General features: G+C 44.1%; 1 protein-coding gene across 1 annotated transcript in view; it reads right to left on the bottom strand.

Annotated features, from left to right (window-relative positions):
* Positions 1 to 23,383, bottom strand: part of HMCN1 (hemicentin 1) — a 1,183,532-nt gene that overhangs the window by 901,506 nt on the left and 258,643 nt on the right. The window contains exons 5-6 of the mRNA XM_086956029.1: positions 9,206 to 9,377; positions 5,255 to 5,361 (exon numbers count right to left, since the gene is read on the bottom strand). Of these exons, the coding sequence (XP_086812155.1) occupies positions 5,255 to 5,361; positions 9,206 to 9,377 (279 nt within the window). The remainder of the gene's footprint in view (positions 1 to 5,254; positions 5,362 to 9,205; positions 9,378 to 23,383) is intronic.

Below are 23,383 nucleotides of genomic sequence, written 5' to 3'. Positions count from 1 at the left end.
TTGAAAATGGTGCTAATTATTTGCCGCAACTGCATCAAATGCATATATTTGGTCTTATAGGTTGTTACATATATACCCAATAAAGGAAGGATTCAAGGAATACTTCCATATAGTCTAAATGGAGCCGCTGTTACCGGTAAGAGAAAGATGGCAAAGTGTAGTGGAGCTAACTAGCGCCCGTAGTGAACGGAGCAGGCATGTTGTGAAGCTCTAATGGCCAGATACTGGAAGCTGAGGGGCATGACCAAACACCCATGCCTAAGCGGAGGTTAGAGTAGAGAAGCTGCATGCAGTGGAGCGAAGCAGTGCCTATAATGGACGGAGTGGTTGCATGGTGAGGCTCCGACGACCCAACACAAGGAAGCTGAGGGGCGTGGCTGAAGACTCGGGCCTAAGCAGAGGTGAGCAGAGAAAGGGTGCGTGAGACCCTCACCCGAAGCAACGAGAAGGCCTTGTGAGTCCGGTAGGAGAAGCCGAGACAGATGGGCCTTGGCTGCTGTGAACATATGCAGACGGGGATGGGGACTCCCCGACAACTGGAGAATGATGCTGTGAGGTGGGAGGGCTGCCCCCCCCCCCTTTTGCCCTCTCTTGCTACCGGGACAATCATGGAGGACATGTGGAGGCGGCAAGCTGCTGCCTGACTTTAAGATGGTGACTCGGTGAGCTCCGGTGGGGCCAGAAGCATAAGAGACAAAGGGAGCAGTGTGAACACACGGAGGCTATGCCCCGGCCAGTAGCAGGACGGCGTAGGCTGGCATGAGCAGCCAAGGAGTGTGGGCGGATAAAAGGAGCACTTCAGCACAGGTCAGTGAGTATACTAGTGCCTGACCTCAGCATGGTGGCCCCACGGGGATTTTAGAGTGGCACAGGCCATAATAGAGATCACGGTCCACAGGGAGCAGGCCTCTACCCTACTGCAGCACGGCTTGGGGCACTACTCAAAAGCGTGAACGTACAGGCTGAATGGGCAACAGTATAGCCAGGGAGCTTCAAGCTTTGAGGGCACCAGGCCCCTCGACTGGCAAATGGTGGCAGAGTCTAAACACAATGTCAGCGGATGCGGGGATGAAGGGACCTTCACAGGAACACCTAAGTAGGTAGAGATGGCCTGCAGCCACTGGTGTGGGTCAGAAACAGCAGAGATACTTGTCTCGCTGAGACGGACTCCAGGACCGTCCTTCTTCCCGGGCTTCACTGTCACATTCCAGTCTGCACGGCGGGAGTTCGGTGCTGTTAAAAAATTCAATCAGTCCGAAAACATTCCATACGCTATGTTGTATCCTAAGCGTCTCCGTGTGGGATCGGAGGGGGATTTCAGAATCTTTACAACCCCAAAGGTGGCGTGTGATGGTGTAGACATGTACTCAGGTATTTTTGTACTAGAGCATGTGATTCTATGTGTGCTCGGGCTTTCCTGCGCGCAGATATTTCTGTATGTATGCTTATGTCTGTGCGTGTGATGGTGTGTGCATGTACTTGAGGGTTTTTGTACTAGAGCTTGGGATTGTATGTGTGCTTGTGCGTGTGGATGCTTCTGTATGCGTGCTTGTGTGCACCCTCTGTTCGCGTATGAGTGTGCGCACACATTTGTGTGTGCTTGTGTATGTCTGTACGTGTGATGGTGGGTGTGTGCATGTAGCTGTGTGTACGTCCTTGGGTATTTTTGTTCTGGAGCTTGTGATTGTATGTGTGCTTCTGTTTTTAGTAGTTTCTATATGTGTGCATGTGTGTGTGTGTGTGTCTGTGCATGTATGAGTGTGAGCGCATTTGTGTGTGCTTGTGCATGTCTGTGCATGTGATGGTGTTTGCGTGTGCATGTACTTGGGTGTTTTTGTACTAGAGCATGGGATTTTATGTGTACTTGTGTTTTTAGATGTCTCTGTCTATGTGCTTGTGTGTGAGCGTATGCGCGCATATGAGAGTGTGTTCCCACAAGTGTATGTGCTTGTGCATGTCTGTGCGTGTGATGGTGTGTGCACGCTGGATTTGTTTTTCTCTGGCAGCCACTGTCCTGGAAATTGACTCTGACTGCCAGATAACTGACCTTCGGATGGCCACCAGTGTACATCTCCTGCCTGACCCTAAGATGGCTTCCATAGTAGTCCCCTCCACGTTGTTTTACTTCCCTGGGACAAGAATTGGACATTGATCAGACCTTGAACATATCCCCTAACCTGCTTACACATCAGGACTTAGAGCCTGTGGATCTTACCCCAGACTGTAGAGACCAAGTGATTTGGCTGATTCCCTGTGGAGATGGGTTGTGGACTCCCCCCTGCCATCACCTACCCAGCCGGACTTTGGGCATATCTTCTCCTCGTCTCTCCGTCCTATCTTCTTCCTACCACTTTACCCTATCCCCTTACCCTTCCTTGTGCCATTCACCTTGTCCCCTATGTTCTTTAAATGCTTTTCTTGATACTTATGTAATTTGTAACTGATGTAAATTGCAACATTATTGTTCCTCATGTAAAGCGCTGTTTCCTTCGGGTCTAGCCAGTGCTATATAATAACTCATTAATTTAAATGTGTTCCAATTTAGTACTCTTTCTCTCTTTGTCTACTTCCCTAACTCCTATCCCCTCTCCCCTGAATCTCTCACCTTGCCTGCTAGTCTGCTTAGCCCCCTGTTCTTTGTGCCCTTTGACTAAGCACTCCTTCTCCCCTTGTTGGGGAAAGATCCAATATTTATACTCTAGAGTCTCAGCAAACCCACTGAGAGAGTCCACTGCGCCAAGGGAGCCACTCATAGATGAGGTATGGTATGGCACCCCTTGCCAAAGCACTCCCTCTCCCCTTTTTGGGGAAGGATCCAGTATGTAGGCCTTGGAATCTCAGAGACCCCTCTGAGAGTCCACTGCATAAAGGGAACCTCCCAAAACAGAGATAGAGAAGTGATACCACTCCCCCTGGGGTCACAGCTTACTGGACTTTGGACGTTGCTTTGACTCGTCTACCGGTTTGTGTCCCCATCGCCCTTCCCCTCCTCTTTCCATGCTGTGTCCGTCGCCCTCCTCTTCTCTTTCCCCCCTCATTACCCCTCCCCTGAATCTTTCCCCTTGCCTGCTTTTCCCCTTACATATTTGTGCTTATTGTTTTATCTCAACCTTACAAGTAACTATATTGCCATGCTCCAATAACTGATGCTCATGTAAAGCGCTCTGATACCTCCAGGTCTAGCCAGCGCTATATAAAACCTTTAAAATAAAATAAATAAAAATAAAAAGGTAGCATTTCAACACATCAGCGTTCACCCACTGTGCCACGTTAGACATCCGGAACTGTCAGGCAGGCCTCTGTCTAGAGTTGCATAGAGGGTGAAAACAGTGGGTTGGAATGCTGCCCCGAATTATTGCCAGTCATTTAAACAATTGGCAAGAATTCCTCGAATCACATTTTGTGTTTTTGATGTAACACCCTATATGGCCAAATGTATGCCCAGCTGTTGGCCCACTGCTCCATGTGCCACAGGATCGAATCTGTACGCCACTGATGAGGCCTAAAAAGGCCAAGTAGTAATATATACATTGATAATCCCTTTGTTTCCAGAACACTGCCCCTGAGCAAGGAACCTGGGAGTCTCGAAATACATTGGGCTTCGGGCTTTGTGACATCTATGGGCCAGTTGAAAGCTATGCAGTGACTGAAATGGCCAGTTGTAGCCAATTGTTCATTTCTACTGTTATTGTGTTTTAAATATTAGTTGCCTAGGTTGTTGTTTTTCAAATATGAAATGGGAATTGTAACATATGGAAACATTGTATTGGGAAATTGCATTGTACAATACGAAATCTTATTTCAAAATTAAGGATTTATTTTTGTAAGAGTGAATTCTGTTATTAGTTGCAAGGATAAAAGTAAGCGGATAAATGTTAGAGTTGCCTTATATTATATGAATTATTGTTTAATAAGAAGTTTTTTGAAAAAACAGAATCCTGATTGAGAATGTTTTTATACTGAAAAATAACACGTTTATTAGTATAGTGTGTCTTCTCAGCAGGAACAGTGCCCACTACAATCAGGGGTCACCCTGTACGGGTTTCTGTTTCTATGTGGAACACGGTCAGTACTGATTTGCATAAGCGAGGCTTTTGTCTAGAGTGGCACAGCGGGCAAGCATGATGTGTTGGAAAGCTACACAGAGTAGATGGCAGTGGTCTATCCGCTTCTGTGTGCTTGAATGACACCTGGTGCAAGATATATCTGGGACACATTAATGACTGTTTCACACTTGGCCAATCATTTTATTGGGCTAAATTAGCATGAGCACAAACAATCAATTGCTTGCAGATTGAACGTTTTGGTGATGCAAAATCCTATGACTGCTAGCACACAAAACAAATTACTTTTTGTTTGAGATATCAGAAGGGGATCCATAAGTGAATTCAATACCGCCTTTTCAAGGATGTAACCAGAAGTTCTTGATTTGTTTCTGGTACAAACATTCGAAACATAAACTGTTGTATAATCATAATAAGCGCTGCAATTACAGGGAGTACATTCAGGTCATTATAGAACAGTATTTAGAGGCTAATTTGGTACAAGTAAGTACAACATGAATGATGTTCGAGCACAGGTTGGGTTGGAAATAATGCTAACAAGGAGTGAGATGGGGAGAGCATGTATCACAGGTTGACCAGGCATAGTTCTTGCTTCTGGTCCAGTGTGGGCTTAACTGTTCCCATAAGGAGCAGGGTAAAGACTGATTTGCATATGTCTTGCTCCAAACTGATGTAGCATTGTGAGCATAGAAACGATGGATTAAACCCAGATCTGTGACTGGGGGTGAATGCTTGATTTGTTCAGCAATCCATCCATCATCTGTTTTTTTTGCTCAGGCATACATTGGCAGAGCTGATTCTTCACTCTGCTTTTCAGAAAAGGCCTGATGGATTTAACCCCTCCCTGCTGGTGACGAAACCACTCCTCATCAGCCGCGGCCGCGCTGTGCTGATGACGGAGCGGTTCCGTCACGGCCCGCACGGCACGCCTGCGCGGCGCGGATTCCGCGCCTGCGCTGAGCGTTCCATTGAGCGGGCGGGGCCGTGACGGAACCGCTCCGTTCGCTCCGTTCGACTGTTCAGACTCAGAATCTCTTCTTGCAAGCTCAATCTGAACCTACTGAATGCAAGGAATCATACCCCCATGGTGTCGAGAAACAGAGGAGACACTGGGGGTGAATGTTGAGGGGCAGGGCTACTGGGAGGGACAGGCGGCTAAACCGGGTGCCATATTTGTGCAATAAACATACCTTTACAGTCCACATTCCAGGTTCTGGATCTTTGACATTCACCACTTTGGCAGAGTTCTGGATATTCAAAAGTTCATTCAAACCAGCTCCTTTCTTAATCACCTTCCCTAAAATGGTAGAAAATAATGCTAAGAACAGATGCTAATGGCTATGAACATCCAATGTACACATTAAAATGACAAGGCAAAGTCCTATCAAAATTCAACTAATTAGTAAAAAGGGCATCACAGAATGTTGTAAATTTAGTAAGACACACTATTATATTGCACTTGTTATTATACGTAAGTGAATAATCTTAATGATCACTGAACTGCCATACAACATACAATCTAAAAAAATAAAACAGCAGTTTTGCAATAGACAATACAAAAAAGTATGACTGTACAAAAAAACGGAAAATATTTAATTATAGAGATAGCTGATTAATTCATTTAGAAGCATGAAAACTTTCAAAGCAAAATTCTAGCCATTTCCACGGTCCTGATTTAATCTTTATTTATTCATTTTTAATTATAATAGATCTTTATAGCGCAAAAATGACCCTTGCGGGTATCAGAGCACTTTACAGAATTTACAGCATGTGGAAAAGTACAAGTAGTAGTAAAACAGTGGCTGCCGGCTAAGGTAAGCGAGGTTGGGCGGTGGGGCCGGGCAGGGCGCAGCAGGGGGAAGCCAATGGATGACGGAATAAGCATTATTAATTATACCTATTCCGTCGTCTATCGGCTTTCCCCCTCTTGCGCCCTGCCACGCCCCACCGTGCTTACCTGAGCCGGCTGCCGCTGTAGTAACATATTATTTACTAGTTCACTAACAGTTGAGTAGCATGGCTACATCGTTAATAGCAACATAATGTCATGGTTCATTCCCTGCAAATGCCAGGCACAGGTGAGACACAAGGGGGTAACTTCATTTTATTTATCTTAACATTTATACGCACACCTGGACCAATAGCTGAGTAATGGATTACTTTAGGTCACAAAGAACAGGCAATATATACACGCACGTAAAAACATATGCAACTTAACACTTCAATAGAACTCCATGAACATCAAGGAAACACCAGTTTATGCACCGTCTGAAAAGATTGATTTTTAGTTGTCTTCTGAATCCAGTATGTCTAGTTAAAGTACTTTATTAATAATGTTTTTGGCTTCCTATTACTTCCATAATTCTTCAATGATTCTTAACATGATTCTTCTTAAAAGTACGTAAAAAGCCTGACATATCCTATCTGTTAAATATAGACTCATTTGTGTATGTAGCCAAGTGCACAGTTGAAGCTGTGAAGTCTACCTTTGCAAACTGAGGGCTTCTGATTCGGCGTTAAGGAATTAGGCGTCTAGTGTGGCAGTGGGAGGCTGGTAGAAGGCAAGCATGATAGATTCCCAGTTGTGAATGGCATTGTCCAAACATTTTTCATTTCTCCAAATGAAGGCTTATACACTGTAGGCAATCATATTCATTGAATGAAAACGTCTTAAGTATTACTTCAATGGGCCCTAGCTCACGGAGTAATGTAGCACTTTGATGACCTTGCATTCTGCTTTCAAGCCTACACAAGCCCCTAAAGATGAAATACTGACCATTCCACAGCTATATGCTCATTAAGGCTGAATCAAGAAATGGGGGAACCACAGTGAGCAAGAATGGTGACTTTTCCTGGAGCCCATACACTTTTAAGGGGAGGACAGATCAACAAACACTACTAAGTGTTATGTCCTGTGGGATCAATAATGTAAATATTGACCAATAAACTGACTGGGGCAATACACAGCCTGTGTAACATTGGCCTGAAAGCATGAGCCCATTGTAACTAGTCAGGGTACAGCCTGGTTGAAACTATGATATTTTTCAGTCACTCTGTTTGGTTAGCCAGCAGCCAATCAGATTGGCCCCACATTCAGGCCTTTACCTTCAGGAGGAGCTCTCACTGTTGCCAGCAAAGGGTTTAGAACCTGGGGACACCTTTTTGGGATCATGACTCACTCCAGGAAATGCCCATAGCAGGGCTCAGGCAGGTCCAGTTGGTCTGGAAGCTTGTTGTGTCCCTGTAGCTCACACAGGTGGTTCACCAACTGACACTTGAAGTCCCCATGAGTAACCTGGGATCAAGACAAGCAGATCCAATAGTCCTTTTTCAGAAAGCAACGTAGTCCTTCAAGAGGGAGGGAAGGCTTTCCAGCAGCAGGGGAGTCCTTCTTCTGGATCTTCCACAGGTCCAGGAGTGTTCTGATGAGAGGTTCCAAAGCTCCCACTTTTATACCTGGACCCAGCGTTTGTGCGGGTGAATTCCCTTACCTACCCCCAAAACTGGTTCTGGTCAGTTCTTCTTCCTCTGGGTTTGGCTCCAAACTTACCAGGAGAACAAAGTAAGGGCAGGCCTGATGTCACATTCCTTTGTGTGTGCAGTGGACAAGGTACTCTGAAATTTAATCAGGGCACGGTGCAGCTCATCCCCAGCCATCCTGCTAGGAACCCCCTCTCCCAGCTACACTCAGGTCCCATTATTCACTGTCTGAGCCGAATATACATTCTTGATGGGAGGAATCATTAACATGTCCAGGCAGCTGGATAATCCTAGAAAGGCCTCAGAAACTTTGGGCAGGAAAATGCAAACTTTCTAAATGTGCTATTTTCCGAAGTATAATCTAAAAACTGACTTCCCCATTAAAGAGAATTTAAAGTTACAATTAATTTGAGTGTAAACAGCATGTCTCTATCTGCTCCCATTATGAAGTTTGCTCATATTTTATTGAAATAAGGTACTCCAATATTAGTCTATGGGAGAGATAGCCTTACAACAGTGAAAAAACGACTTTGGGAGTTTTCCACTGCCAGGACATGTAAAACTTAAACCCACACAACCTAAAATTATAAAAAACTATTCAGGGTGCAGAGTCTTAAAAGCCACCCACAATATCTTCAGCAAAGGAAGGCAGAGGAAGGCAAACAATCTGAGCTGCAGATAGAGCCAGGTCCAACAAAAGGTGTGAAATGTAATGGACAGCGATAGGAGGCACACAGATGCGTTTACTCTGTACATAATAACATGTATTATATAAATAGAAAAGGGTGCACATATATATTTGTGCTGAACAGTCCAATACAAATACAACATTTCATAACACATTAGTTATAGGTAGCATTGCAGTCCTATTTAACTTGATGAGTGACTGAGGAATTTATAAAGGTGACATGAGGAATTTTGCATCTCGTGCCTCACATACAGACATTTCCCGCCAATGACAGAGGTGGTCAGCTGGACGAAAGATGGCCGACACCCAATTAACTGAGAACACATCAAGCATGCTGGGGATGCTGAAGTATTTATTGCAGGTAATATACTATGGGAGGTTTCAGGTTTCTAAAACAGACTGAACATGAGTAGCCTCAGAAACAGGGAGCAGTCAAAAATCCTAGAGGTAAACATAAGTTTAAATAACTTGTTTGAAGGGGGTTGCCAAGAGGCAAAGGGTGCAGAGCAGACAGCGCATACAAGACTACAGCAGATGATCAGGCCTGTGAACAGAGAATTTTGCAAGTCAATGAAGAGAATCTATGTCTAACGAGGGAGTTGTCCATAGAGAGATGGGAGGATTATTGAAATGCACCCGGATGCAGGTGATCCAAGAATGATTCAGGTGGCACCAGTCTGGATTGAGTGGAAAGGGCCTTGGTGAACAAATCTGCAGGTAGGAGGTTGCAGATATGTAAATAATGGTTGAAATGAAGGTTTTAGCAACCTGGCAGGACAGAAATGAAGGGACCCTGGCAATGCTGTGACTGCAGTAGTGCAAAATGCCAACAGTGTTTAAATATGTGAGTAGCCAGAAAGCAAAGCAGGAAAAGGGACATCAAAGTTTCCAAGTCTGGGTTTAAGAGAGCATAGGAGACATGAGCAGCGTCTTAGTAGATATGATCATCTCTAACATAAGCTTCATAACCTACCTAATGGATCCCGGATTTCAACCTCTGGAGAAGGTCCGCTCAGCGACACAGTCACCTCCTTTAGACTTGGATCGAATGGAATTTGCCATGTATTCACAGCGTGGCTTGAATGATCTGTTGAAAGGAGGTGCACCTTGGATGCCTGCACTGCTTCTTCTACCCATTTCAGAACCTGGAACAGGAAAGTGAAGGAAACAATGCTAATCAACATAATGAACGGATTTGCATCAATTACTGTCAATCTGTTTATTTTAAAGCAAGCACAATAGGTCCTATGCACTGCAGGACCACAGCACTGCAAAACATCCAAATTATCAACAGTAACAATACAATCAAAATCAGAAACATCATTTAAGGGCAGAAAAGTTCAAGAGTATAATTATTAAGCTGTTTAGAGTAAGATTACAAACCCGGTGTGCTGTTTACAGCAAGGAATAAAGAATTGAAGCATAGGCCAGTATTTGGTCCAGCCTTTGAAAGCCGGGAGTTCAGAAGTGGTTTTGACCTCTGTACTTTGTATATAAGGTTCTCTAGTGCAGAAGTGACACTGGTGCTAAGGCTCCAACGGGGTAAACCCAGAAGATTTGTGGGGACACCAGCAACACAGCTAGGTGGGCTTGAGACAGTGCAGTTGTTTATGGATCATCAAGTATATCTCATATGAAATTGAAATCATCATATGATTCTCTAGATTACAGCGAACAGGTGACATGCTCAAATGGGGAGCAACACCCTCACATTGGAGATGCCATGTTCTGTGTCAACTGTTTTTCATTATTACCATGGCCACGTGCTGTGCAAAAGAGGAGCCTTGCCTCCATAGCCAAGCACGTCAAAACAAAGGGATCACTCAATGACTTCAAGCATAAGTTCCTACCATTTTTTAGAATGCAAGATGTAGATATTGAAGTTAAAATGTGCACCTCTAACTGTTTGTTGAAGCTGTTTGATATCCTTGGACAATAGTGGAACTGCACAGAAATGTAAGCCCCGGCATTTCAGATGTCTGGTGGTTGAACAGACAGAGGTCTCAGGAATACTGTCATTTGTTTATATAATAACACTGAATGATCAATAACAACATTATGCTAAAATAAACACTCTTGCCATTTGCTGCTTGGTCCAGTGTACTTTGATGTTGACTGTACCTCATGGAGTTCCTGAATCGGAAAGAAACATTAAGGGACTTATTACGAGTTTGATGCTCAAACCACCCAAACACCAAGGTTGGGGCCGCTAGGAGACTGCAGTGCCAGCGATCTTCAGACCGCCATATTACGAGTTTACTGCGGTGCTCAAAGTATGTCTGTGGAGATTTTGCAGCAGTGGTGACTATTTTTCCATATTTATCGATGCCTATGTGAGCATTTCGACTGCATATGTGTTGGTTGCACACATATGCATGATACATGTGGAAAAATATTACCTACCCATTGCTCTAATCTGGCCCATATGTGGCAAGTCCAGGAAATGGGTATATGGTACAAAAAGGACTCACTTGTTCATCACCACAAACAGGGTTGCAAATCCTCTGGGTGATGATGCTGCTGTGAAGGGGGGGCCAGAAGGAGGAGATCCACGTCGAACACTGACCAAAATCACAGGAAAGGGGCGAGTATGCACCCCAAATAATTTGTTTCTGCCGACTTGAAGCTGGCGGTCTCACCGTCATGGTCAGCTTGTGGAAAAGCCACCTCATAATACAGGCGGCTGTGAAACTTCTCTGTACAGCCCTATGGCAGCTGTTTTTCCCTGACTGCAACCTCAGCGGTCTGCCATGTGCTGGCGGTGTCGGTGGTTCAGCCACAGTCTTTCCAAACTCAATCTGCACATCTCATAATACGATGGTTGGACCGCCAACCTCGGAATAAGGACCTAAGATTCCTCAGCCACATCTACATAAAACACGTAAAACCAATCGTTGCTCCACAAGTTTGATATGGATGGCAAGTATTCATTCTAAATTTCACATTGCGCTTTTTGAATTGCTGCCAACCTTTTTTTATTTCCAGAGCTTCAGTACGGAGATTGTGCAAATTAAACCCAAATAGCCATGCTACATCTTAGCTTTCTCCTTCCTATGCCTCTCTTTAGCCTTTTCACTTCAGCCAGGTGATCTCCTCCCATTAGTGGTTTCATTGGCTGCTTTATGTCAGGGACAGGGAGAATGTGATAGCAAACCCACACACTTCCTCACAAAAGGTTCACATGCATACATTTTAACATTTTACCTAGGGCCTACTTTTCTCCTGATTAAGGGCCATATGTATGAAGCCTTTTGTGATTCGCAAAGGCCGAAATTCGCAGAATTTTGGCCTTTACGAATTGCAAACGGCCTTTTTGCATGTTTTGGGATGTATGAAACATTCCCAAAATAAGGAATTGCAAACTTGTGCGATTCCTTATTTTGCCATAGCATTTAGGGAATCGCAATTTTGCGATTCCTTAAATGCTATGTATGTAGCATTTTTGGCTAGCGAATTTTGGTTAAGGAATCGCAAATTACCACCAACTTGTACTTGGTGGTAATTTGCGATTTCTTGTAAATATGCACAATTGTGCATTTGTGAGGGTGGCATATGACGCACATACATGCCCATTGGGCATGTATGTGCGCCATATGCGCACACATGTAATTTACAGCGGTGCAGCAGGGTGTCCTTGAGACACTCCTGCACCCTTGCAAAAATTCTCAAATTGCGATTAGCAATTTGCGAATTCGCAATTTTAGAATTATTTGGAAATCATTCCTATGGGCCTCCTGGCCCATAGGAATGCATTGGAAAATATTCCTTAATTGTAAATTCGCAAAATGCGAATTCGCAATTAAGGAAGCTTAAGGAATCGCAAAATAAATGCTATTTTGTTCATACATACCATTTTGCATTTCCTAAATAGCGATTCCCTAAAATTCGCTATTTAGGAAATGCAAAATAGTTTGATGATACATATGGCCCTAGATCACCAAAATCCTTGCATCTGTCACTGGCTCCTGTCCTTTGTAGTGCCTTCAGTGAATTTTCATAATATGGTGTGCAGTGTTCCATCATTGGGGACCTAGTAGTCCGCAGTCGGGGACAAGCTGGTTGCTATACATGGGCAGGCTAACCAGCATTGTTGGGAGGCACACAACCTCGGGCTCTTCAAAAGGCCCAAAAACAATAACACCACATTCCTCATTCTTGATCTGACCTTACTGCTCGCCAAACGTACAATCACTATGAGATGGAAGTCTATGCCACCTGCCACAGCTGATGAATGGTGCCTTTACACCCTCAAGTGGACTGAGGCTGAAAGTAGAGAGCTCCAAAGAGAAAAGATCACAGATCTAAGCAGGCATCTGTTTGCGTGTGACTGCGATGACCTGTTACTCTCTCTAAAAGAGGTACCCTGGCATGATAACTTGCCATTTTAGACTCCCCAAGCCCCCTGAATGTTACCCTGAGCTTCTTTAGCTCTCCTTCCCCAACACAGAATCAATCCTTCTGCACTGCCACAACCAACAAGCTTGCCAACAAAACAAAGAATCCAGATAATCGCCTCAGGAACATAGCAACTAACATCCAACCTACTAAGAAAATACGTATTAAAACAAAAGATGCTAACAGACAACAATCACTAATCAAGGCAAGCAGGCCATTTGGATTACCATGAGCCTCTGCACAAGCTAGAATATTCGAAAGCACCCTCCTAAACACGTGTGTTGTTGTTGTTTACATGTGTAAGGGGCAGGCTCACAATACCTACAATCAAAATTCCAATTATTCTCCAAGAACTGAAATCTATGTTCAAGTTTAGCACCTCATTTAACCATTCCCTCTTTGAAGAAAAAGACCACTGGTGGAATATTACTCTCATTACATGCTGCAAACCTTTGGAATCAAAACCCCAAACATACAATAAAGTCCTGGAAAGAATTAATTTCCCAAATAAAGGATGCAGATTCAAACTTTCGGCTTGGTATCACAAAACCGAACAACATATGAGGTTAAACCAGAACACTCCGCTCAAGAGTGCCTCAAGATGGACATAGAAACAAGGTCAATTATAAGAAAACCCAGCAGAACCACTTAAATAGGGCATTACCACAACTGTTTTATTTCAAGCCTTTCACTTGGCTTATACATCTTCTAGTTGTCCTGATAAAACAAGCATCCTGTCTATCTGCAATTAGGGAGGAAATAAGGCTGCTTCTCCAAACTAGATTGGACCCATAGAACATTCATGTTCCTCATTTATTGTCATGACTACAAAATCCAGCAACAGCCACCATCAGCACTCCCAGAACAACCTACACACATCTACGAGATCATGTAACTAATGAATGAACATATTCCCCATCCATCACTATGACTGGATTGTGCATTCAATAAAGCTTGCTGTACAAAAACAGTAGGTGTCATGGAGGACTTCATTATAGTCCATCCATGCAGGTCCTGTTTTCGTCCTTCAAAGCCCTCAATTGCAAACTTAAAGCTTTAAAATCATTCTGTGCAATCAACAGCTTAACACAGACCAACCAGGAAGATCTATTCCTCTTCTTCCTCAACAGTTCCACCCCGAATTTACAGAACCTCAGTCGAGATGGTAACATCAAACACAGGGTGTTGGTTGACGGTTCAGTAATTATCCAAAATTCTATAAGGGATCCGCAGAGTATCTCACAACAATCGACAAATGGAAACTGTGTATCTCCTGCCTCTCACACTTCTTCCCTCCGCCACCCTGAGTGCTGTGATCGATAAAAGGGTAAGAGCACCAGGCGACTCTCTCATGAGACCAAAACGCTTCCCACATAGACTTCACCACAAAGACAACGCTTTCCCCAGTAAGCCCTCCTCATGGAATAGCCAGTCAAATAATACACTTGGGTGCCTTGTCAGGAATATTAACCGCTATAAAAATGCAATTTAATTATAAATTAGAATCTCACACTACAAGAGAATTTAAAGATAATGCCTGGAAATGTGAAACAAGTAACACAATATACATAAGCATCTCTAAACATGGGGGGGAGAGAAAAAAGGAGGAGAGAGCACAGCTAACAAATTTATATCTCACAGATTCAGGGGCTGATTTCGATGTCGGACGGACCGGAGTCCGTCGAACATTGTTTGGGAATTGGAACCGAACGACCTCCTGTCGTCGGTGTTCCAGCCCAGCAATTAGGATGTGATCGAACACTGTTCACCGCATTCCTATTCCTTACACTGGGAGCATGCATTCTGACTGGAATGCATGCTCTCAGAGTGAAATGAAGAAGTGCAGTTTATCCCTGCACCCGAGGCAGGCACCTCAAGGTGCCAGCCACGGGGTGCAGGGATCAACAGAGGGGCACCATAGGTGGGCCCTAGGCCTCTATTCAGAGGGCTTGCACCCAAAGTTGGATTTCCACAGCCTTTCTGTGTCGGAAAGGCAGGCACAGAAAGGCTGTGGGAATCTTCCATTATAATACCGCAGACAGAAAGAACCGCCTGAGGGATTGATGGAGGATTTCCGAATGGCAGCCGGGCTCTCCGAGCCTATCGGATGCCATTCAGAAATCCGGTTCGGGTTCCTTTCTGACCGACCCCATCAAAATGGGTCGGTCAGGAAGGAATCCGAGCTGCCGATTCCGATGCGGTCGGAACGGCTCCGACCATTTCTGACCGCTTCGGAATCGGCCCCTCATCAGTGTTTAACTGATAAAAGGTTTAGAAACCTGTGAGCATATGGGATGATGGGATGAAAATTCAACAATGTGTGCCCTAAACCAGTTTTAATAAGTGAAAGGCTGGTTTAAGGTTAAGCATGAGTGTGCATGTAATGCAAACCTGAGTAATATACACATTCCTGTATTTATAGGGGGATTTGACACATTTTGAGGAGCTTTTGTTAGTTTTTTGGAGCAATGCAAATAATAAACAGATGCTACACTTAACTGTAACATCTGTATGTTTGTACTGCTCTAGTAAAAGGTATCTCTTCCCTACCAGATCCCCACACCACTAAAACGTTTTTGCTACGTAAAAGGATTGCAGTAAGGTGCCTGAGGATGGAGCTCATGCATTTATAAGCCCTAAGATGTGTGCAGAAACTTAGGCTACCATAATATTGGTAAACAACTCACATTACAGATAAATACATACCAGGGAAAAAAGATGTGTACAGCGTGTATGGTCAAGAGAGTTTTTCAGAAATACACATTACGAAATCAACATGTCAAAAATACTAGAAAATCTTTTTATCAGATATGGAAGCTTATAAATCAAATTTGCTCTCAAAAAGTCTATGAATATTTCAAACATACACCTTTTGCATCAGCATTCATTCTAAAACCACAGACAGTAGAGATAGAGTGCAGGTACAAATATTAAAAGCGCTTTAGCAGTGCTGTGTTATGCAAAAGAATCTATATGAAATGGGAGACTACAATCGTTCTTGAAATGTATTAACCCCTTCTATGCTCATGACGGAGCCGCTCCGTCATGAGCCTCCGTTGAGCTGTGCTCATGACGGAGCGGTTCCGTCATGGCCCGCTCGGCGCGCATGCGCGGCGCAAATTCCGCGCCTGCGCTGGACGTTCCATTGAGCGGGCGGGACCATGACGGAACCGCTCCGTCATGAGCACAGCTCAACCGCGGCTCGTAACAGAGCGGCTCCGTCACGAGCATGCGAGCGCCGCTCGCCCCCCCCCCCCCGTCCCCTTAGCGCTGCGGCGGAATTCCCGCCGCAGCGAAGGGGTTAAACCACTGGATGGTACTGACACATCTTCACGTGGCTTTTTTTCAAATATCGCCATGCGCCCTAAAACCAGGTACGGGAGTGACTGTGGGTGTGTTATGACGTATGTATGGGGGTTACCTACCTGATTTACAGAAGGATAGTCTATGCTGTACTGTGTGGATAATCCTGATTTGAGGATGTGCTGTGATGTTTCAGCACCTTGTATAGTATGCTGATATTGGGTCAGCCAATCAGAAAGCTTACAATACTGCCACTAGCTACAGTTGTGTGCCTGCATTTTAAGTTCTTCGGCACGGACATGAAGCATTCTGGGACAGCAGACAAGTTTGTGTGCATCATCAGTTGCAGAATCGGATACCAACACAACGGAGGGGGCATAAACACTGACAGGAATATGATTTCTCCCAAGTGGGACCCTCCTCACTGTAGCAAAAACTCTCTTGGGCTCTATTTATTTTATTTGCAGAGTTTTATGTATTTCATACTGACCTGAGCCTGAAAAACAGAAAGTTTCAGAACAGACGGTCAGACCAATAGCAATGAAGTCGGAGGCCCCCGCCGGGAGGATAAAAGGCATAAATCAGACACTAGGCAAAGTGGATGCCACAAATTACTTATTGGAGCACAAAACGAGTTAGGGAATCTGATTCACGGTTCATGCTGACAACCAAAAAAAGAATATGGAAGAGTATGTGATTCTCTTCCAAATATGGTAAAATCCATAGCTCTCTCAGTCATAAAGAGGTGTAGGGCATAAACAAGGTTTAAGTTTTATGCTAGGCATTCTGGATAATGTAAAGTAGTAATACTTTCTTTTATACATGTTTATGCCTTTGTGAATGATCTCAAACACATCTAAAATAGGAATAAAATTGCAATGTTCAGGGGATATTCCTATACAGATAGTACAAATCAGCAGTGTCGTGCCCTCTTTGGACTTCTACTAATAAGGTGTTGGACATTTCGGGGTTGATTCACAAAAATAAGAGTATCATCTTCTATAGCACTTCCTCCCATATCCATAAATGCTTATGTGAATCAGCCTCCTTGTGTGGCTCTACTTTCACAGACGACAGAGCCCTGACAACGTCGTCTTATCTGGGCCCTGCCGAAAATCTCAACCCGATGTAGTACCTTTGTAATCTGTAATACCTCTGGCTGATTTTCCTTGGTTACACTCTGCTATTCTGTATTGAAAACTCTGTGCAGGACTGTACTCCTTTACACAACCATATATAACGGCTCATTTAGGTGTATGCTTAGCCCACATGTACAGCGCAACGACACCACCCCTTTGGGCGTAGTTCACACTCAAGAAAGCCATAACTAAATAAATAAATAAATAAGAATGCCATGGCCCATCCTTGTGCCTAAAATTAAAAATATTTGAGAAAATAGTGCATGAAGAAAACAAGAAACTCCTGTGCTCCCTTTTACAATAGAACCCAATCGTATATTATGTCTTTTCCTTTTGTTCCACCCTAAGCACTATCCTTCCTTTCATTTAATCTCTAGTTCAACAGTAGCATTTTGAGTTTGCTTTTGTGCCACATATAGGTAATATTGACATTAATAACAGCAAATCAACCATTTTCAGTGTCATCGTTGGACAGTGGCGTAGCCAGGGGAAGCAGGGGCGGTCCGCCCCAGGTGGCATGAGTTTTGGGGGGTGGCAGCCTTCTCCCGTCCTTCCCCCCCTTACCTGCGGCCGCCCCACGACGGACGCTGAGGAAATCACCAGCACCTCCCCCATTCTTAAACACAGTTGCAGGTAGGCAAATGCAGGGGCACCCATAGGTTGCCATAGGTCCAGCTACGCCACTGTTGTTTCAGTTGGTTGGGTCTAGTCCTGGCCAGTGAGTAGCTGCTCCCTATGGAATGACCCCTGTTATAGGGTCGTCCCTTTTGATGGAGAATGTGCCCTTGACATTGTAACTCACACAAAAAACACCAGAGATTGAGTTGCCTGGAAGTGCTGTGAATTTTATCCAGAGATATCAGTAGCCAAAGGTGTGTATGAAAATATGGGGGAAAAGCTGACCCAAGAATCGACATACACAATATAGATATTTTGTTTTATGTCATGTCTTCCAATAATTACTTTTAAAGCAACTGTTTCCAGGTGTTTTTTTCAGTACATTCGAGATGTACTCAAGTTCTGATGTGCTATTTTATCAAGAAGGCCATGGTTTGGAGGTCAGGCAAAAACATATTATAGTCTCAAGACTTCACAGACCTCTAAACTGCTCCAAGGCTGCTCATGGGGAGGGCTTAATTTGTACTGAACAGCTGTGCTTAATTTATGAGAGAAAGAGTATGTTTGCCAAGGGCTTTAAGTGGGCTAGGCCCTGTCGGTGCTCAGCACAGACAGTTCTAAAAAGCTGGTCCTGAGACCGGTCTCTATTGGGCTCTGCATTTTTGCCCCTCACCATCAGGGTGAGTAGTTGTCTAGTGAGAGCCACATTTCAGTCCTCGTGTGTGTGGCTGCCGTTTAATTTGCTGTTATGGTGTCTGCCCCTCGTAGGAAGGTGACCCAGTTGAACCAAATCTTGAAGGTTGCTTTCCCCATGTCCTTCCAGTTATTTAGAATCGTCTTGACCGCCGCAGTTAGTAGGAGGTCAATCAGTTCCACCGTTAATGCCATACACAAGCATACGAGAGTAATATGCATACTCCAACAAAGGCCGTTTGTAACCCTACCGGCATATAATTTTATTTGTTTTGTCAAACTTGCTATCCCCCCGCCCCCCCCCCCCCCCCCCCTCCCCGGGTGACCGAGATTGTACTGTACCCATGTATACTGTACCTTGTAAATAGTTCAATAAAAAGTACTTGGAAAAAAAAAAGAGACTTGTTATAGTTCTTGCAGTCTCATCATTTCAGAACTGAAGCTTTTTCAATAATATATGCAACGAAGCCATAGGTGTTGCTTATTTATCTTATGCAACTAACAACCACTAACAGAACCAATAGTCCTGGGTTGTTGTAGGTGTAATGTTACATGCTGTATTATATATCTGGATGCAATGACAGAAGCAGCAAAATACTAGTCAAGCGGCACACTACGCTAAGCACAGACTTTTAGCTGAAGTGTTTTAAGCAATGTCCTTAATTAATCAACCACGCCCGAGATATTTGTTCCCACTTAAATCCCTGCGTGTGCCTGAAGCTGTGCTCTGAAGCCAGTGGCCGATGCAGTTAAACTTCAGCGAGCCCAATACCAAGGCCGGTAGTGTTTAATCCACAACCAGACATTCCCTGCCCCCTTTTTCTCACTCTCTTGCAGGTCCCCGGTTTCTTTTTGTGCCGGATTTTCCCCATCTTTTTCTTCTTAACGATCTGTGTTTTATTCCCCCTCCTACACTCAGTACATATCTGATAGGGTAAAACCTAGTGCAGGTCTCCAAAAATAAGTGCCAGTGCCCCCACCACAACCACCTGATCAAAATAAGGACTGCTGAACAGTGACCAAGAGAAAAGGTTATAAAAGGGAGAAAGAAGGACAAAAAGAAAGATAGGAACAATAACAAAAGGCAAAGGAAGGTAGGAAAAAGAACATGTAAAAGGGAGAGAAAGAGACAAGAGGTTGAAGGATCAGGAAGAGTCATGAGGTGGAATCAAGACTAAGCAACCTTAATATTCCACAAGCCCAGCATTTGTCAGCATGGGCGGCAGGCCACTATGAAAAACTTTGCTTCACTTATTTCTTTAATTAATTAAGCACTGTTTGTGCGCTTGTGAGAGCAGCGATCACCCGGGTTAGCTGTATTGAATTAACATGAGTGCACTTGAATCACTACACTTCTTTGCCAGTTACCTCACAGGATTAGCCTTTTTCCAGGAGATCAGATCTGCCAAAGAGGTGCTCCATCGGAAACTGACCAATCGTTAGCATTTTTTAATCACATAAGTGACACTTAAGTGTGCAAAACATGGCAGCTACACCTGCAAGAGCCATACTAAGATTCACAGAGTCAAGATCTGAGTTTTACGGGTACAAATGATGCTCAAGATAATTTTAAGTGAAACTTGAATGTTCCTACAAGTCGAAAGGCTAGTGCTGTGGCTTTGAATACTTTCTGGGGAAAATAAGGAAAAATCAATCAAGATCTTGAGGTGGCGCCATTAATTCTTGGAGAACCAGGTTCAGCCTTCATGACCAGTCCACCAGACCATTCTCCTGGGGAACACATTTCCATGCTAGACCCTGGAAGTCCCGGCTGGACCTTAGAAGCCGTGGTGTCTTAGCACCAGCAGGAAAACCCTACCGGTGCCAAGTGTGGTTTAACCTTGAAGGCCTGTCCACCACAATCCATACTGAAGTTCACCTCCAGTCTTGCGGGCAGGCCTATGAAGCAGCACATCCTAGAGCAACAGTGACCCTGTCACTGAGGTCACAGGACCCTTGAGGCCAGTCCGCCTCATCCATTGGTACCTCCATTGGTCTTGTTTCAGCAGTAATAGTGCAACTCACCAGGGATCGTCAATGCAGGATTTGCCCACACACACCAAACTAAGTTCGCAAATTTCATGATCTCTCTGCTTATTGCACAAACACTTTTAAGATATGCTGCCTGCTCTGGGACCACTAGAATTATACAGCAATGGAGGAACAAATGATGTCGCATTGTTGACTAAATTATGCAGCACAAAAAGGCTGCAGCATAATGCGCTACATTTTCTGATACTTTATTATTTTGGCATTTTTACACATACTAACAGTCTCTGCAAAGATTATGCCTGATTAGTACCAGTGCAATATGTAAATACAGCAGTGAGAAAGGTGACCAGTTAACGTTTGCAAAGGGCCCTCCACTGCTCAGCTACACAAGTCACATTTTTTAGTAACTTTTGATCTATTTGAGCTGCAAACAATGTTTTGTTAAAATCGTTATACTATGCAGCAGATAAATGCATTATGTGGCAAACATGGCAGAGCCATAATTATATGGAAAACATTTGCAAAATATGATACTTTGCCATCATGTTTAAACTGCTCTTGAGGAAAAAGGGAGGAGAAGTGCTAATGACAGAAAATGCATGGCTCGGAGACAAATGGCTTGTGATTTCACTTTTAAGCATATTTGGGACATTCTGTGATTGGAATCATATCCCTCGTTGTGAATGTATTTTAATTCCAATAACTCATATTAAATCTTAAATAAACATGTGGATATGTTAGTTGAATCAAATAAAGTAATAAGCTGTAACTGGTCAATGAAATGTCAAACAAATAATACATATTGGGATGCTTTGCTCCTTCTGGCCACATCTCTGACTGCGCCCACTGAGCCAATCCTCATGTTAGTCCCACCCTTATATTTTACCCCGACAGTTCTCCTATTTTTTTCCCCACTTCGACCACTGGATTTATCATATTTTGGAAAGAAACGTTAGTTTGGTGGGGAAAGTAACTGCCTGGTTTATTTTACCTTGGCAACACAGACTGGATGGCTCTCTAAGGTGGAAGGCACAAGTTGCCAGTCCAGAGATGGGAAAAGAGGTGAAAATGGCCACTTCTGTTTTTAAATAAAATACATAAATAAACATAAAATGCTTGTGCTACACATCCATATCCTTTGTTAAATATTTGTCATAATTCTTGTATACATGAATTCCCCTTTGTTAAACTCCCAGAAAGCCCTGCTTAAGAAACCAAGAGAGCTGAATTCTATTACTAACTGCTATATTAAAACGGATATTCTCTTCCAAAAAAGACGATGACCTGACTCCCCCTGCCCCTCCCTGTTCAGATGGCAGGGGAGGCAGCTTTCAAAATGGAGGCCATATCAGCCTTCTGACGCAGACGTTCTGGGAAGAATAATTGAGACACTTAACATTCCAGGCGCCGCCTCGTAGCTGGACTAATTTTTCTGACTTAGCATCATTAACGCCATTTTCATTGTCAACATTGACCGGGGTTTCAAAGGATTAATTGCACGGGCTGTGGAGGAGCGCGAGCGGCACGACGCAGACCTCTGTCAACATGCCAAGGACGCCTTTTTCACTATTTGCAGGACAAATATAAGTGGAACCAGCAACGGCTTAATTCATTGGAAAATGTAGCTATGGCCAGACATGTGTCCTACATTAAGGCAAACTTGCATTACACATTGGGTGGTGGCTGCACATATGTTGCCTGTGCGTGTTTTACTTACATTACCTCTGCAGCTTCTAGCCTTTTATTTCGTCCCACAAAACGCTGACAACAAGAATTTTTAAATGTATTGTTTTTTTTGTAGAACATTTTGGGATGTCATAATGAGGTGCACAAACTGTACAGCAGAACATTTAAGGTAGGCTGGATGGACAAGGCAGGCCTGTGAGCAAGACTAGGGCAAGAGTGAGGAGTCTATGTTTGCCACAGAGCTTTTTTCTGAAATAACTAGAAGTGGCCAAAGAAAAAAATGTTGGCCACAAGACAGTGGCGGCTCCCACGCTGAGGCGGAGGAGCGTCGCCCCACTGCTTTTAGCAGTGGAAATGAAGAAAAAATAAAATGATAACTTGACGACTTATTATCATTTTATTGTTCCTGCGTCTTTGCGGGCGGGCTGCTCTGCTCTCCGAGCAGGGGAAGGATTGGCATTCTGCAAAGTGCAAATAAATGTTTGACGGACCCTCTCGGGCCGGCCAAACAGTGATGCGCACTTTGCATGTTCTCCATGCAGGCTGCATTACAGACTGCATGGAGAACATGACAGGCCCCTATAATCTGAGTGCCAAACCACGGATCTCAGACCAATCACAACACTGCATTGCAGAGTTGTGATTGGTCAGGGGAGCCTGACTGCTTCCTTTTCCGGCTGGAGCACAGGGACTACAAAGAGGTACAACATGGAGAGCTGCACGGAGGTAAGATTTCTTTATTTGTCTCCCCTCCACCCCACCTGACCCACAACCCCTGATCCATGCCAGCGAACTACTGCCACAAAATAATGCAAATGTGAGAACTTCGTTGAAGACGGGGGAAGTTTTCCCATTGCCCGTGACTTTGCTGACTCAGTTTCCCCTTCTCACAGTGTGTAGAACTAGGCTGTTTTCCATCTGCAGTATGCCCCTTATAACAAGCGGGACATTCTCCAGTTGGAAAACAGTGCAGACTTGAAGGATGGGAGAGCAGGACTTGTTGGCGTGGGAAACTGCTACTGCAAGTAACCTGCAGAGGGTGTGCTAGGCCATGAAGACCTTGGCTGGGAGAAAAGAGGTAATGTCTTATCTACTTCTTTTTATACCGTTACTATGTATTTTTATTTACTATTTATGTAACTTAATTGATTTTTGTTGTGCTAACTCTGTAAAGTGATCTGATTAGGCATGGGAGGAAAATCCGTTCCGCTCGCGGATTTTGCGGATTTTCGGCAAATTTGCAATCTGCGAGATTCGCGAATTTCCCGCAAAATCCGCGAGCGGAACGGATTGGGTCAAAAGTTGAAGCTGACTTTTGTAACTAT

This window comes from Lissotriton vulgaris, chromosome 1_1, assembly GCF_964263255.1.
Source record: "Lissotriton vulgaris chromosome 1_1, aLisVul1.2, whole genome shotgun sequence".
Taxonomy (NCBI): Eukaryota; Metazoa; Chordata; class Amphibia; order Caudata; family Salamandridae; genus Lissotriton; species Lissotriton vulgaris.
This window is presented reverse-complemented; position numbering and strand designations above follow the sequence as displayed.